Source organism: Haliotis asinina, chromosome 1 (assembly GCF_037392515.1).
Source record: "Haliotis asinina isolate JCU_RB_2024 chromosome 1, JCU_Hal_asi_v2, whole genome shotgun sequence".
Lineage (NCBI taxonomy): Eukaryota > Metazoa > Mollusca > Gastropoda > Lepetellida > Haliotidae > Haliotis > Haliotis asinina.
The window spans coordinates 18,901,807-18,918,151 of record NC_090280.1 but is presented as its reverse complement, the minus strand read 5'-3'; the positions used below and the strand labels follow the sequence as shown (position 1 = coordinate 18,918,151).

The 16,345-nt window shown below is 41.1% G+C and overlaps 2 protein-coding genes across 2 annotated transcripts; one reads left to right on the top strand and one right to left on the bottom strand.

Annotated features, from left to right (window-relative positions):
* Positions 1-576: 576 nt before the first annotated feature.
* Positions 577-7,254, bottom strand: LOC137267035 (uncharacterized). Its single transcript, XM_067801980.1, has 5 exons — positions 7,103-7,254; positions 6,565-6,642; positions 5,742-5,804; positions 3,223-3,399; positions 577-1,843 (listed from the first exon to the last, which is right to left on the bottom strand). The coding sequence occupies exons 1-5, from the start codon at positions 7,187-7,189 to the stop codon at positions 1,610-1,612; spliced, it is 639 nt and encodes a 212-aa protein (XP_067658081.1). The 5' UTR covers positions 7,190-7,254; the 3' UTR covers positions 577-1,609.
* A 1,643-nt stretch (positions 7,255-8,897) lies between these two features.
* Positions 8,898-12,029, top strand: LOC137266319 (uncharacterized). Its single transcript, XM_067801839.1, has 2 exons — positions 8,898-10,510; positions 11,357-12,029. The coding sequence occupies exon 1, from the start codon at positions 8,962-8,964 to the stop codon at positions 9,517-9,519; it is 558 nt and encodes a 185-aa protein (XP_067657940.1). The 5' UTR covers positions 8,898-8,961; the 3' UTR covers positions 9,520-10,510; positions 11,357-12,029.
* Positions 12,030-16,345: the final 4,316 nt, after the last annotated feature.

Here is a 16,345-nt window from a genome sequence, read left to right as displayed (position 1 = left end):
ATCTAAACAACCGTTATTCCTTCTCGGACGCCATCATCCATGGTGGGCATCATCATCACCGTCACCTTGTGCCAGAGGAACGATTTCAGATAAGTTTACTGCCAAATTACTGTGTGGGTTTTCATCGATCAGACTAGGTTTTTTTTACATGATGTTTCTGGCGGTGGTTGTGCTTGGATGATGCTATCAGTGTTATCAGATAAATGAATTTGACAGTCACTAAAGGTTATGTATTTTTTTTAAATATACCTTGAAGTAAGATGTCGTCAAAAAAAGATATCACACTGAAAATACTTGTTATCAATTGTTTTGAAAGGAATGTATATTAGCGGATAAGGTATTGCATTCAATGCAAGTACATTACAATGCAGAACGATCATTAAATTTGAATTCAACGCAAATAAATTACAAGGTAGGCAGTTCACTGCATTCAATGCAAGTAAATACAAGTCAGACTGGCAATTTCATTCAATGCATATAATCACAAGTTAGAGCTGCCATTGCATTAAATGCATATGCTGACAAGTTAGACCATGAATGAAATTTCTCCTGTCAAAAACAAGGAACAGCTATGCATATGAAAATATATGTTTTATTGGGAAAAGGAGGTACTAGTACTTCATGATGGCAATAGCTGGCACAGGTCAGTTTGGCTTATATCTGTATCAGGCTTATTTCGTATAGTCGCCCACGGGATTGCAGGGCTCGAACATTTACCATTTTGGTGAAACACATAAGAACAGAACAGGAACACTTTTATAGGTATCTTCATTGCAACATATACGGCGTATCGGTGTAGATGATGACGCCGCTATCAAACAAATGAGTCTCCACAGAATACGTCGCATCTATTTCAACAATGAAGCGTCCTATCTATAAAACATTGCTCATTTTCAGCATATCCACTTCTACATGCCACTCAAAGAAGGAACATTAGAATACGTTGAGTGAGTAAGTCTAGTTTTAAGCGGCTTTTAGCAATCTTCCATCAACCCACGGCGGCGGAAAACAGAAAGGGGCCCGGGCTTCACAAATTTTATTCATGTTGGTATTGGAAACCAAGGTCTTCGGCGTAACGAGGGAACGCTTTGACTGCTGGGCAACACCATCGCCCTAGACTAGGTACTGATAAAAACAGACGAATTCCGGGCAATTTTGTGATAATATCAGTGCTCGCTTAAGGGACACAAGATTTGAGCACGCTAGCTGGTGTCTACGGCCCCCATAAGTGAGAGATGTTAGTTTTACGTCCAACTCGACAATATCCCAGCTATATGACAGCGGTCTATACTCAAGTGACTGGGAACCAATGACGTGTCAACCAGGTCAGCAAACGTGATCACCCGATCCCGTAAGTCGCCTCTTACGACAAGCATGGGTTGCTGAAGGACAACTCTAACCCGTATCTTCACGAGTCAAGTTGTACTGAGAACAACAACATCAGTTATTGTTGTTGTTTATTGTTGTTTTTGTTCGAGCAGCTGCTGGAGTAGTAGTAGTAGTAGTAGTAGTAGTAGTAGTAGTAGGAGTAGTTGTTGTTGTAGTTGTAGTAGTACCAGTGTTTCTTACAATCCCAGTGAACAACACAACACCATCCATACTGACGTGATCACGCCTCTGTCTCGGTCTGTCCAGGGGGTATCTTTGAGTGGCTGCTGATCTGGCACGTTTTCTTTTCGGGATGGTACAGGACAGCTGACGAACATTTCCGCATGGCAAAAAACACGAGGAAGAAGACCAAGAGAAGTAGAAATATGGATCCCAGTAATATCCCTATCACCATGATGTCATAATGTTCGTCCTTTTCTTCCGTGAGTAACTCGAAGTCAGTGACTCTTATGCCCTGTTTGAGAGAGAGGTGAACATTTGATTAAAGGAACAAGGAGGATCGTATAAATATGGCATCGACCATTCGCCCTAGACGCACACACATACACGCACGCACACACACACACGCGCATGGAACGAAGAAGAGTACTGTTTCTGGACTAAATTTCTTAATGTTTTAATTTCATTCTCAATTTTCAGGAAAGTTATTTTCAATGATATAGGCATAGAGACATGTCAACGCTTGCTGACGCGTAGCGCAGCTTAAACAAGGTGAGTGAATATGGTTTCTTGTAATATTCTAGCAATATCATGGCGGAAGACACTGGACTTGGATTTCTAACACCGTAACCACATGGGGAACACTTTAACCACTAGGCTACTCCAGTGCCTCTTAAAGGTGGAGACGACTGAGGTGAAATCCAGGTGGGATTGACTGTACTTGATTCAGACAAATAGCATGGAAAGCACGCCCCCAGAAAGAACTGTATAATGTATAGTCAGAGAGAGAGAGAGAGAGAGAGGGAGAGAGAGGGAGAGGGAGAGAGAGAGAGAGAGAGAGTATGGTTTTACGCCAACAATAGTAATATTTCAGCAATATCCCGGAGGGAGACGCTGTGGGGAACGATGTGACCAGGTCAGACCTAGGTGTGATTTGTACTGCATTAAAAAAAACATAAGTGAGTGAGTTAACGTTTACGCCGCTTTTAGCAATGTTCCAGCAATGTCACGGCGAGGGACACCAGAAATGGGCTTCACACTGTACCCATGTGGGGAATCGAACCCGGACCTTCAGCGAGACGAGCGTACGCTCTAACTGCAAGGCTTCCCCACGGTCCCCAGAAATATACCTTCAACACCATCACATACAGCGGCGTTAAACAAACATATAATACAGGAATCCCAAGCAAACAAATTTCCATCAATATATAGATCTCTGCTCTCGTTTGAAAACATTTACAAATATTGCCACAGTTCTCGGATTAATGGTTTCTATGTAATCAATGAGTCATGCTCCACATTAGGTTTATATTTTACTCATATTTCACTTATACATCAATTACACTGCAGGCGGAGAACTAAAGTGTGGAAGCGAAATCATAATTTCAACAAACGGTTGAACAATACCAGTAAACATAATACAAAGTTAGAATTACTATGGATTGAGCGAGCAAGTGAGTTTAGTTTTACGCAATCCTCAGCCGACCAGATAAACCTGCCCATGTCACAATTATTCACATAGAAAAGAATATTTTTTTCAAAAAAGAAAGGATGACAAAAACTCAGATATACGCAGAATCGTGTGTTGCAAATTGTAATTGTCTCTCCTTTCGACTTCAGGGCAACTGTTGTCAATGTTTTACGATTAAAAATAGCTAGGAATATCTTACTTACATTATTGTTATGGCTGCATATTGCTAATGTGTAAAGTTTATCTTTTCCAAAAGACGAAAATGTGCCCGAGCACTTGTATAACTCTCCATACTGGCCCACTTTGTTGTAGCGGCAGTGTCCACGAGGTGGCTCCAAGGTATGACTCCATGTCGCCTTTTCCCGTAAATTTTCACAAGACTGAAACAGAGGATCGGTAACACTATAGCACGTGCGTGACTGAGGGAATTAGTGTGCAGTTTTCTGAGCTGTTCACTGATGCATGAGGTGCCATCTTTCGTCTCCACTCGACACTTTCCGTAAACTTTCATTCGGCGTGTCTTGGGTTTTTCAAGGTGGTGAATCTGATCTGGGATTTCTGATGATGAGCGAATGCTGTTTAGTCTTTCCAATAGCGCCTGTAAGTCTTGCTAGGCGCTGCTTCCGGTACTGAGCCCGGTACTGAGCTGGTTCACGGATCCACATGCGCTCGACAACTAAGGGGGAGTGCACATTTCATTGCCACGAAAGTTTCATTGGTCATATAAGAATCTGACTTACAATTTTAAATCCACTGATATAATGGAATTAATTTGTGAAATAAATATTTTCAAGCGTGTTATCAAAGGATTTCAACATTTCGCTTACAACAATGTTTAGGAGATAAACATACCGTGTTTGAAAATCAGAGACATGTTGTACTGAATTGATGGCGACTAAATTTCATTTGGAACCGAACGCGCAGCATTTCCATCACGTATGTTGTGTTCATATCAGTCATGTTGGTGGTCAAGCTGAAGTAGTGCGGCAATCTTGTATATACATGCGTAGTGAAGCGACGTGAAATCAGACGCATGTTCAATCAAAAAATTTCGAACTGCATAGATCTACGTGGCTAATTCCCGAGTTAGCGTCAAAATCCATGGAGTTGTTGTTGTTTTGACCCGCCATCGTCGTGGTCAAATGGAAGTAGTTCTCACAATAAGACTTGTTAATGTGCGGGGAAAAGGAATAAAAATCAGATAGCGTCAATCCAATCAGAATCCAGTATTTTCTTGAGTCATGATAGAATTATGTTTAAAGGGGCACTGATGCGGAGCAGTTGGTTAAAACTTTTGTTATTGTTTTTCTCCCGTGAGTACCCGGATGATATCCCAGAATTCGTGACTGGTTCGTGACCTCTGCTGCGCAGTCCGTATGCGCTATTGAGAGTTTAATTATAGACAGATCAACTAAGGTCAAGTCATTTTTACTTCTTTACAAAAGTATTATGAAAACAAATGAAACACTTTGAAGCTTAATCATCTGCCAGTAGTAGAAATGTTATAAAACTATTAGGACGGGAAAATAACGAAGGCAGTGTACATCTTTATATTTTGTCGCATAACCCTAATTAGTTTATTGTTATATTTGTATGATTTTGAAACGTGAATAAAAAAAACACATTGTTTTTGTAACTCAGCTGATAAATCCTCTTGCATCACTTACATGCAAATGGGAACCTTTGTTGAGTAATCTGAGTGGTGTTACCACTAATTATACCTGTTATAAATTCATTAGCTGACCACCAAGAGAATGATAACAAACAGCACGTGTAGGTTTACACCATCAAACGCGAGTTACGGAAAAAAAGATTTAATCTCTGTGTCGCATGCAGCCTGAAAACACCTGTGGACCGAAACTGTTTAGAGGATACCAACGGAACTTCGTTACATAAGAAATACATACAGGCATTTGGTGTGTACTTGGGTAAATAGGTGTAATCAGGAAAGAAAATTTTCAGAATTCTCTAACAATATCAAAGTCATTGTTTTTAGTTTACGAACTCAAATAAACCAACTGTGTGTTTTTTATCATATATAATAATCCAGGGTAGCTGCCATAGCTACTAAAATTTACGTATGATAGTTGCTATGACAACAGGGGTAACACTAAAAAATATGTAAATATAAAGCTTTGCAATCTTTTTGACTGAAACAAATGGCTTGCTACGTGCCTATAGACATCATACCTCAGATACCATGATTAGGTATCGAGGTAAAAAAACACAGAAATAGGATCAAACTGGATCTGTCACTATACCATCCAAGCATCAGAAAAAAAACTGCACTGCTGGGATATTTTGTTACGATCAGACAAGGAATACCATGGCCAGTCCCTTTGTCCGTCACGGTCGAGGGAGCGGGCGCTGAAAAAATGCAGTTTGGTTTCGCAATTATACCGTTGGCGAGAAACATCATTCGCTCCCCATCAGTGTTCCTTTAATGACTGATTAAATTGCCGTGTCTTGGACTGGAAGGGTAAGCACTATTATATGAATTAGATTTTAAGTTTGAGGGGATTTAAACATAAATGTTCGACAAACTTCAGAGCGAATCGTGCAGTGTATACGGATGAAACACACAAGCTGAACCAGGAAGAGTTAATCGCCAATCTGGAACAATAATACATCCCAAGTCTGGTGCTAATTGAACGCTAATCACAAACCGCTAACGATGATGTCAAGCTGGGAAACAATTAGATTTATTCTGTTTTCAACATACCAGACCTTGCGCTGTCAAATTGGCTTTGGAGGCATCAAACAGCATTAGATCCAGTCTGTAACCCTGTGGATATAACATATAATTGGAATACCAGTTTGGTATGGGATATAAATTGTGTCAATATAACAATAGACGAAACTAAACCTTATCTTTATGAAGTGGCAAACGTCTGAGAGATGCAACAGGCTACAGGAACTCTGGAAGGAGACAGTGGACATGGTGTCTTGTTTCCCGTCCCCATCAAGCTGACAAGCTGTGATGTATGGTTTTATTCTTCCTTTTCGCTCAACGAATGAGTATGATTTTACGCCGTATTGAGGGAATTAAGCAAACCCTTCTGACAAGGGACCACCAACACTTGATTTATTACTAAATTTTCCCCATACACAAAACTCAAACATACAGTATATCAAATATGAAACATCCCCGTATTACGACACGATGACGTCACTGTTGGAATGACATCGTGTTTATATGGCCTCATGTTTTGTAGTCAGATTATTACACGAGCATGTGTGTCATGTGACTTATACGATGCATATGTCGAGTGTAATTCCTTCTGAATTGTCCATGTTACCTATGTACAATTGTGCAGTAAAACAAGGTAAGCAAGTGTGACAGCCCTCTTCATTGACGTCACGTTCAATTGTTCAATGACGTCACAGAGAGAATGGTTGCTATGTGTTTCACAATGTGGGTAACAAAATTACTACACAAGAGAATATCATCATTACAAAATGTCTATTGTTTTCCTTTCAGAAGTATGATATTCACTTTGATAAAAGTATGGAGGATGACTCGAGTATTTTAACGAGTGTCTCACCTTGGGTAAAATCAGCGTGTATTCATGCGCAGCGGCATCGTTGTCTGCTTGGATGGTTTCATGGAATACGTACAGATGCTGAAACATAGGGCACGGAATTGCAAGGCATAGGCAAATTATTTCTATAGATGGTTTAAATAAATTATTTATAATTACTCTCTCTGTCCGTCTCTTTCTGCCTCTCTCTCTCTCCACTGTTCTTTCTTTCTCCCTCTCCCACTCCCTCTTCCGCTCTCTCTCAGTCGTTCTCTCCTCTCTCTCAGTCTTTCCCCCCTCTTCCCCTCTCTCCCTCGCTCTCTCTCCCTTGTTCTTTCTTCCACTACTTACTTACTTACCTGTCCCTCCCCCTTTAAAGTCACACAGCACAACAGAATATGTTTTATTACATCAGGCAAATGTATGCACAATCGTACAAATTGTCCATGTGATTACACATCGTAAAAGTTCTCGATATCACTGTTTCATACTCAACCGTGTCCTGTCTGTGTATCACAAACCATACACACGATATACAATCTACACAAATGTATATACTTACCTCAGTGGTGTTGATATTTCTAGGGATACTAAAATGTCCACAGACCCCTGTCCATAAAACGAACACTAGATATCGCCATTCCGACATGTTGTGCTGATAGGAAGAGGGTCAATGTTAACATAGCTGGCTTAACTGCTATCGCTGTTCCGTTTAATAATATATCGATTCCTTCTCCTCGTACCTGCATATGTGCATTTAACACAACAATGTGATATTGAAATACTGACGTATTGTTGAGCAAGTCGTGAGGTAGATCAATTATAACTCGCCATGACACTACTTAAATGTACAGAGGATTGGTGACTGGGATATCGATCTGTGGCATTGAGGTTTCAATTTTATTTTATTGAAATATGTTTAAATATACATTTATTACTACTGGTCGCTCTTTGAGAGAGCACGCGGATGGCCCAGTAGTACTGGCGGCGGGATACACAGAACACAGTTACCTCCCTTTCAGATGTTCCCTGATGAAGTTTTAGTGGATGGAACTCCTGATTTGCGCTGTCAGCATTTTTTTTTTTTGGTCGTTTGTTTCTTTGTTTTGTTTAGTTTTTTTTTTTTTTTTTGCTTGTATTTTATTTTGTTTTTGCTGGGTTTTTTTGTTTTTTGTTTGTTTTTGGTTTAGGTCTGTAAATGTTCCAGTTTGGACTAGACAACTCAGTGATCAACATCATGAGCCTCGATCAACGAAACTGGAACAGGATGACATGTATCGGACAAGTCAGTGAACGTGACCACCCGATCCCGTTGTTTGCCTCTTACGACAAGCATGGGTTACTGAAGAACAGATTTAACCAAGATATTAATCGGTCGCGTCTCCTGGGTTTCGCCAAGTTTGTAATGGTCTATGATCAAGTGGATGTGTTTGATATGACATTGTTGTGTCGAAAATACAGTTTTCTCAAAGTTTATGCTTGTCAGAAGCCGTATGCTGATTAGGTAACCACTATTTTGTGGTTGTGTCGAAGCGGTGTCTGAGTGTACTTTAAAAACAACGCAAAACACACGCTTACACGCTTATATTTTCAAAATTTTTGTTTGTTTGTTTTGTTTTTATTTAAATATCACTATAGTTAATTCATTAACGCTTAAGTTATAAAATGTTAAAAGTCTCCAAGACATTGTACTCAGCTGTAAAGTGAATGGTATACGGAGTGAAAACAGCATCAAGCGGGGCGTTAGTATGATTCCAATATCAAATATCAAAATGGAGTACATTTACCTTCTACGTAAAATGAAACTTTATCTTACTCACCCGTCCCTCCCCCTTTAAAGTCACACAGCACAACAGAATATGTTATATCAATATCACGTTCTCTCCTCTCTCTCACTCTTTCTACCCCCACCTCTCTCCCTCGCTCTCTCGCCCTTGGTCTTTCTTCCACTACTTACTTACTCACCCGTCCCTCCCCCTTTAACGTCACACAGCACAACAAAATATGCTATATCAATATCGCAGTGGGGGGACACCAGAAACGGACCTTCGGCGTGACGAGCGAACGCTTTAACTACTAGGCTACCTGGCTGCTCCTGTACAAATATCAAATAACCGAACATTTATATAGGCCCTGCTGATATGCAGCTGTGAACGTACTCTTGGTAAGTGACTGAGTTATGCGACAGTAAACATCAATACATATATATCATATGTACCATATATACCATATATACCTCATAAATATCTGTCATAGGGAATAAACTGAATCATTCATGACAATCGTCGACTAACGGCATATTGATCCAGTACTTATACCGTATATATAAACATGTGCACTAACTGCTGCCCAGTCACTGAATGTACATCGAGTAGAACCTGGAGTAGGACCATTGTTAATAACACAGCGAAAATTACCAAGATGGAGGTCACCCTCAACAAGGACGGTTTTGACGACGTTGGAAGCTTCCGCCTTGCAGTCTGTGGCGACCATGGTGTCGGTAAAAGCACCCTTATCTCCAGGCTACAGGAACTCTGGAAGGAGACAGTGGACACGGTGTCCCTGAAGACGACGTATGACGCTTATGGAATCGCTGATATGGACCTTGAAATAACCAAACGGGTCACATCCACAGTAGCGTCTTTGGAAAGAGTTCCTGTAAGTGATGCCTATCTTCTTGTTTACTCCCTCACGGATGCTGATTCTTTCCAGTCCGTGGTGGCCGAGAGGGAGAATCTCCTGGACCACCATGGTCAAACTGTTCCTATTGTGTTCGTGGCCAACAAGGTGGACATCGCTGGGCCTACTGAGAGGGTGGACAGTGTGACCAGGGACCTTGGTATCACATGCCAGTGGGAGCATGGGTATGTGGAAGTTTCAGCGGAGGATGATGATTATGTTTATAAAGTGATTGAGCAAATTGTGAAGCATTATACCAGAGTAGGTCAAGAATTACGAAAATGTACAAGCAACGCCTGAGGCGAGGTGGCATGAAGGACGTCTGGTGTCAAGTCAGTATTTGTCAGGATTTTTTCGTTTTGTCCAAAACGTCTCCATGTTCTCTCCTTAAATTGGATGCATCTAGGACTTCCTTGGACATTCTGTGGACACACGGTGTCATAGTGTGTTTGAATTTGTTACGGTAGGAAATTGTTTCTATATATTTTCTGCATCTGTCTTCAAACTAGTCACCTGGTTACAGGAAGGCTTGGTGTCCTACTTGTTCAAGCATGTTTCACGGAGAAAATTAAGTCTCTAGGACAGACCCGACATGACCCGTTTGTTCCTCATGCAAACACCTGGTGTCTTTGACGCGTTACCTTATGACTTCACGAAGCGTCTTCCTGTCGGCTTCCTTCACTTGGGCAGCACAGACAGATCAATAATGTGCTATCTGTGGACAACGTGTGTTATTATGCAGTACTGTATTATGTGTCTTCCAAATCGTTGCCTTTTCAAGGACAGAACTGACAGACCAACAATGTTCTTTCTATGGACACCGGGTGCCAATATGCCTTACTGTGCCATGTGTCTTCCATACCATTGTCCTTACTTGGACAGAACTGGCAGACCAACAATGTTTTTTCTAGGGACACCGGGTGCCAATATGCCTTACTGTGCCATGTGTCTTCCATACCATTGTCTGTACCTGGACAGAACTAACAGGCCAACAATGTTCTTTCTATGGACACCGGGTGCCAATATGCCTTACTGTGCCACGTGTCGTCCGTATCATTGTCTTTACCTGGACAGAACTAACAGACCAACAATATTCTTCCTGTGGACACCGGGAGCCAAAATTCCCTTACTATGCCATGTGTCTTCCATCATGTCTTGCTGTATCACGTGTCTTCCATACCACTGACAGAACTTGTCGATCAATAATGTTCTCTCTGTGAACGCCGGGTGTCATTATAACCTACCTGGCACGTGTCTTCCACCTGGACAGAACTTGATATACGGCATTAAGGTACAATTCTAATCGAAACACATGTTGTCATGACATATGAATTAATCATCGTCGAGTTGTGTCATAGGGCATCGTGTATACGTTTGTCTGCGGATTGCTGTGTATCTGCAGAAACGTTACCACGGACATTTGATCATATCTGAACACCTGGTGTCTTTCTGTTTGATAATCTATTGCTGAAACATTACCAGGAACACGTCAATGTGTATAACTTTCGGATTATTTCCAACTTTTCTACTACAGCGATCTGAAGTCACTTGGGGCTCCTACTGCACACAATTAATCATTGAGCGCTTGAATGTATGTTGAAATTAGGTTTCATGATTTAGTGATGTACCTAGTTCAAGGGGTCGATTAAAAATTCAATTACGCTACCTTGCAGCCGCTCCATCATTAGAGGCAAACTGGAAAATCACTTACCACTGAACATAGTGCAGAGCAGAAGCATGGAATAGGCTCAACTGTTTTAATAATGGTTGGTACATCTGGACCTTCATATGTGTATTCGCCAGCAGGCTAAACAAACGTATTATCGCTTGTGTATTTACTTCATTTCTACATAATATTCAGTTCCGTTTGTGTCCTCAGAACAACTTAGAGGTCATCATGTAGCCTTCAAATGAAGGTTGCAGGGCAACACCGACACAATATGCAGATAACTGGCATAGCATGTGACCGTATTTTTGCAAATTGTGTGGGCCAGTCAGATCTAGTGTCATCTCCCATTTCAGGATCTGATCATAGTATATCTTCATAGCTTTGTCTTTTAGCTAACGGTGCCTGGGGAGTCTCAAACGTTTATGTTGTATATGTTCTCTGGTTTGCAAACATACTTCGTCTTTTCAGAAATCAGAGGAGTCTGTGCTAATGGAGGGAGCGGACGTGTGTGGTTTCCAGCAATATCCGGGCAGGGGACACGAGAAATGGGTTTCACGCATTGTACTCATGTGGGGAATCGAACCCGGGCCTTCGGTGTGACGTGCGAACGCTTTAACCACTAGGCTACCCAAGCGGTGATCATCCAGAAAGTCGTATGCTTCGGTATTTACTCACACTGTTCCAGACTGCCGAGTATACAGTTACTTTGTCTTGAATAAACAGCTCAATGCTATTATGCATATATATCATTTAATTCATAGCTAGCTTGTGCATGCAGCGCTCAGGGGCCAATGCATACCACTTACATGCAGCCTGTGTAGGTCACAGAATACGAGTAGGCAATTTATGTTAATATCACGCATCTTGCTCAGCAGGTTTATTTCAAGTTGAACATATGGAATGTTGCACGACATGTGTGAACTCGGCTTACGACGGGCAGTGAGTAAGGCTTAGCGCTGCATGATTGCTTGTATTATCAGTTGACTTGGTTTGCCCATGTCATCGCATTCCAAATGCATAGATCGATGCTCATGCTGTTGACCACTGGATTGTCTAGCCTGATTATTTACAGGCCACCGCCTTATAACTGTAATATTGCTGGGTGCGGCGTGAAATTAAACTCATGCCATCAATATTGTTATTATGACTGTGTCTGCTTGTCATTGGAGGGAAGCCTGGAGTCATACAGTTCTGTGGTGGAGTTAACCGGAATTTGAACCATGTATCACGTGTTTCATGCTCGCCTCAGCTTTGTACGCTCGGCCGATTTGGAATGAGTGAGTGAGTTAGTCGGTTATTACGTTGCACTGAATTCAAAGGGGAACCAAAATTCATTCTGTTGCGGGCCTTGATTGTGCAAGGATCCGTAACTACAAGATAAGTCTCCAGATCCGTCCTGGTTGTCGCTGACATAAGCCAATGCGTGTGGGTTAAATATACTGGACAAAATAAGTTAAGGATATCATTTATCAGTTGGTCAGTGAGTAGACAGATCATTATTCATAATTTAAAAATTTACATATACATGTAGTATGACCAGAAATTATTGAGAATTTTAGGAATATGTTTGAAAGGATTTCTAGTATAAACAACATTGACCAGATATCAAGTGCATGGTTTCATTCAGGAGAGACAACTCCGTTAAAATTCCTTTTTTCATTAGTTTTCTGAAGAGTTATATACCCCTTTGTTTACTTGCTAGCAGACAACAGCTGCAGTGATCCTCAGTATGGATGATTTAGCAATGCTACAATTGCTATAATCTGCTTGGAGATTGTTTGTTTCTGCTACACTTTGCTTCTAGATCTTCCAGAACTAAAGCCCTAGTTCTTTTTCGTGGCTGTGGGAGCCAAGGTGGCAGTTTGGAGGCTCCTAGGCCAGGTGATCCAAAACCGCTATTGGCTGTACTATTGGTTGTTTCCTATTACACTGAAATTAGTATCAGCGCCCAAAGTACAGTCCGAAATGTAACGTGTGAAGTGGCACATCTGTGTCCGGGCAACGCCCCTCTGTGTATTTGAAGGGAATATGAGCAGTGAGCGCTACACAGATCTTCTCAAGGGAAATTTACTTCATCTGCTCACGTGTTCAATGGAACTTTTTTTATCTTCCCGCAGGACAACTACCCAAACCATCGTTCAAAGCATTCACAGGCCTGGTTTCCTACCCAAAATATGACATTTTGAGATTGGCAAAGTTATAGCCAGGACCTAAATCCAAATTGCAGACAAGCCATGCTGAAACACCTAAACTGAAAACGACGTGCTGACGCGGTCAGCGTATTCACAATTCGAAAACTCGCAAAGCACGACACATAGGAATAGGACCGTAACACCTGCCGAAGGCTGTGCTGATCTTGAATAGCATGGAAATATCCTCTACTATAATTCACACCCAGCTCATTGTTATTTATGTTAAACTCCAACTGATCAATCAATATTCAGTTTATTGGTACCCAACAACTAAATTATAGTCATGACGATATTAAATTCTCCTTAATAGATTTTTATATTAACAGCCATCAATCTATAAACAATGACGCCACGTCAACTACCACAATTTTCGTCGTTAATAACAAGCCACTTTTTTATATTGAATGCATAGTGAGTGGGTGGGTGAGTGAGTTTATTTTAAGCCTATATTTGTTTTATTAATATTCAAGCAATATCACTTCGCGGTACAGAAGGAATGGGGCTACAAGCGTTGTACCCATGTGGGGAATCGAACCAGGGTCTTCGACGTGACGAGCGGACGCGTTAACCACTAGGCTACCCCACCGCCCTTATACTGTATTTATAACCACATACACAAGCATATGAATCCAATATTGCTAGGACGTTTAGATATCAGGCAGTATTTTCTTCAGTTACAGTTTTCTAAGGAGACCTCATTAAAACAGTCATCGCACTGTGCATTTTGGGTGTACGGTAAAAGGTGGGGAAATTTATTGTTTCTTAAGGCATAAAAAACTCGGACACTATTACAGTGTACACTTCTCAAACCGCCCACTTATTTAAACTTGAAGTAACAGCATCTTAAAAGAAATTTACACTTCTGTGTTATTTCGCAGGCGAAGGTAGACTCAGTGCCGCGCAAACGCAATTCTTGCACAACATTTCTCATCCAGACTTTCTAAAAATGTGCGCCATGGCTCAGCATTCAGGGCCCCCTTTCACACGGCGCTAGTAAGCCTACGATCTCAGAACTTTTTTTCGTTGCGTCCGTACTTCCTATGTTACGGTATAGGAGATACGAATGCTGCGAGAAAAGTTACGAGATCTTAAGTTCACGAGAGCTTGACATGTCGTTCTCATGACGTGACCAAAACCCATTCTTATTCCCGCATTGAAGATGTCACTGTTTAATATTGTACAGTGTCATTACCTCATTGGCCAGCACATAGAGAATCTCACCCAAGTGTCTATTGATATCAAATATATCAACACAAGTTGACAAAGTAACAAATATCCGAGGTTTGTCAGTAGAGACGAGGGTGAGATTCTATTTATCATCCAAAATCATTCTTTATTAGTTTTCAATGAAAAATATACATCTCTGAACACGTAGCTGCCATTGTATTTGCAGTGCAGTGATGTCATTCTAGGCCTACATAACTTCTAGACTGGTGACACCAACTAACCTTACGAGTGTTGTTGGACAGTGTTCTTTATCAGCATTTCCAGTTATTTTACTCAAATAGATCAATTAGTTGGGAAGCAACAGGTCATTGAAGCATGATACGAGTACGACAGATTTGAGCTGTGTCATAGCATTGTCAGGGCAATGTACAAAATCTACAGTCAAAACGAATTCTCCTAGGAGATATCGCCTGATCTCACACAAGTGATATCTCCTGTGGAACACAGTTTTGGATGATAAATGATGTTTATCTCCTGATTGTGTAAGAACATCGCGTTGAGCAGGACATATGACGTCACAATGTTGATACCTCTGTCACAATGCTATTAGACCATGCTTGACTCGTGGATTGCTGGGAGTCGTCATGGCGTAGGCAGCTGGTTCTGTCAGTCTATGTTGGAGACTAATAACCAGAATCCTAAACCCGCTTCTGTGAAATACCATTTTTATTACACTTGCTTTCGCTCGTTTCATACCAATAGTACATAAACTCGTGTAACAAAAGTCGTATCATACGGACGACCGTGTAGCATCCTCTGTATATACCTCGGTTATAACGAACATCGAGGCACTATTAATTTTAGTTTATTATAAAAGTGTCTTTCGTCTGGATGAATTTGTCAGAGTGTTTCGAATGGCAAGTAAACGACAATACCCGCATTCTCCGAGAACAACATCAATTTCTATCACGTATCAATAATAAAGTACAAGAGTGAGTATTAGTTTGCCGCTTGCCGTAGTCTAGATAAACAAAAAGGTAACCCACGCTAATCATAAACAACAACAACATTATCATCAACATCATCATCAACATCATCACTACTGCTATCACAATCAGCGCTGTCACGTGTACGTCATTACCAAGAGTACCATCATTATAATTACTACTAACATTATTAATTAGCAACAACATCATCATCGGCAGGTGTAACTTCATCCTCATCCAATACGTATAGCACCGTTAAATATGTGCTCTCATATACATCGGGCGCTCTCATCTCAGGTTTGTCCTTCGTTGTACACTCGCCCTGGTTCAGAAGTTTTGATTTCCCTCACATAATCCTCACATCAGTCTCCCACACCAAACTGACCCCCAATAATACCTGTAAAACCTCTAACACGATCTTCCGTGTAATTACAGTTTATGCCCTTTCGATGAACCAAACAAATGATCAAGACACCAGATGGGCAAGCTAATCATTATGAATAACTGGATTAAGTATCAGCATCGTCGAAGACAGAGATACAGTTACGTGTGGCACGTACTTATCTCATGGATCATCTCGTATGTCATCTTGTACATCCACGCGAAGTGTCCCTCATTATTGAACATAAGGAGGTCGAAGCAGCCTGATGTTCATGCAGTGACATTAGACCTGACACTGTGAGGTAATATCAACTGCAGTGCCTTCAACCAATCGTCTTTGCCGCAACGTCAACGTCAACGATGACCTAACTGCGTCAAAACTGACAATGAATAGCAACATCAAAGTCAGCGATGGAACAGCAGCATCAATGTCGACAATGAAGCAACAGCGTCCAAATCGACGATGAAGCAACGTCAACGATAACATGTATGTTACAGTCTCTGATCACGGCTACGACAACGTTGAATCAGCAGCGTCAAAATCAACGATGATGTTAATGTTACAACATCTGACACTGTAAACACTAGAGTAGGGAGAAACAGCGACGACGCCAGTATCAACGTCTATGGTTATGTCAGCACCCACAAGAAAATGAAGAGTCATTTCACAGTTCACAAGGTATGATTGATTCCCAATATTTTTCCCTTCGGAAGGTCATATTGAAAAGGCC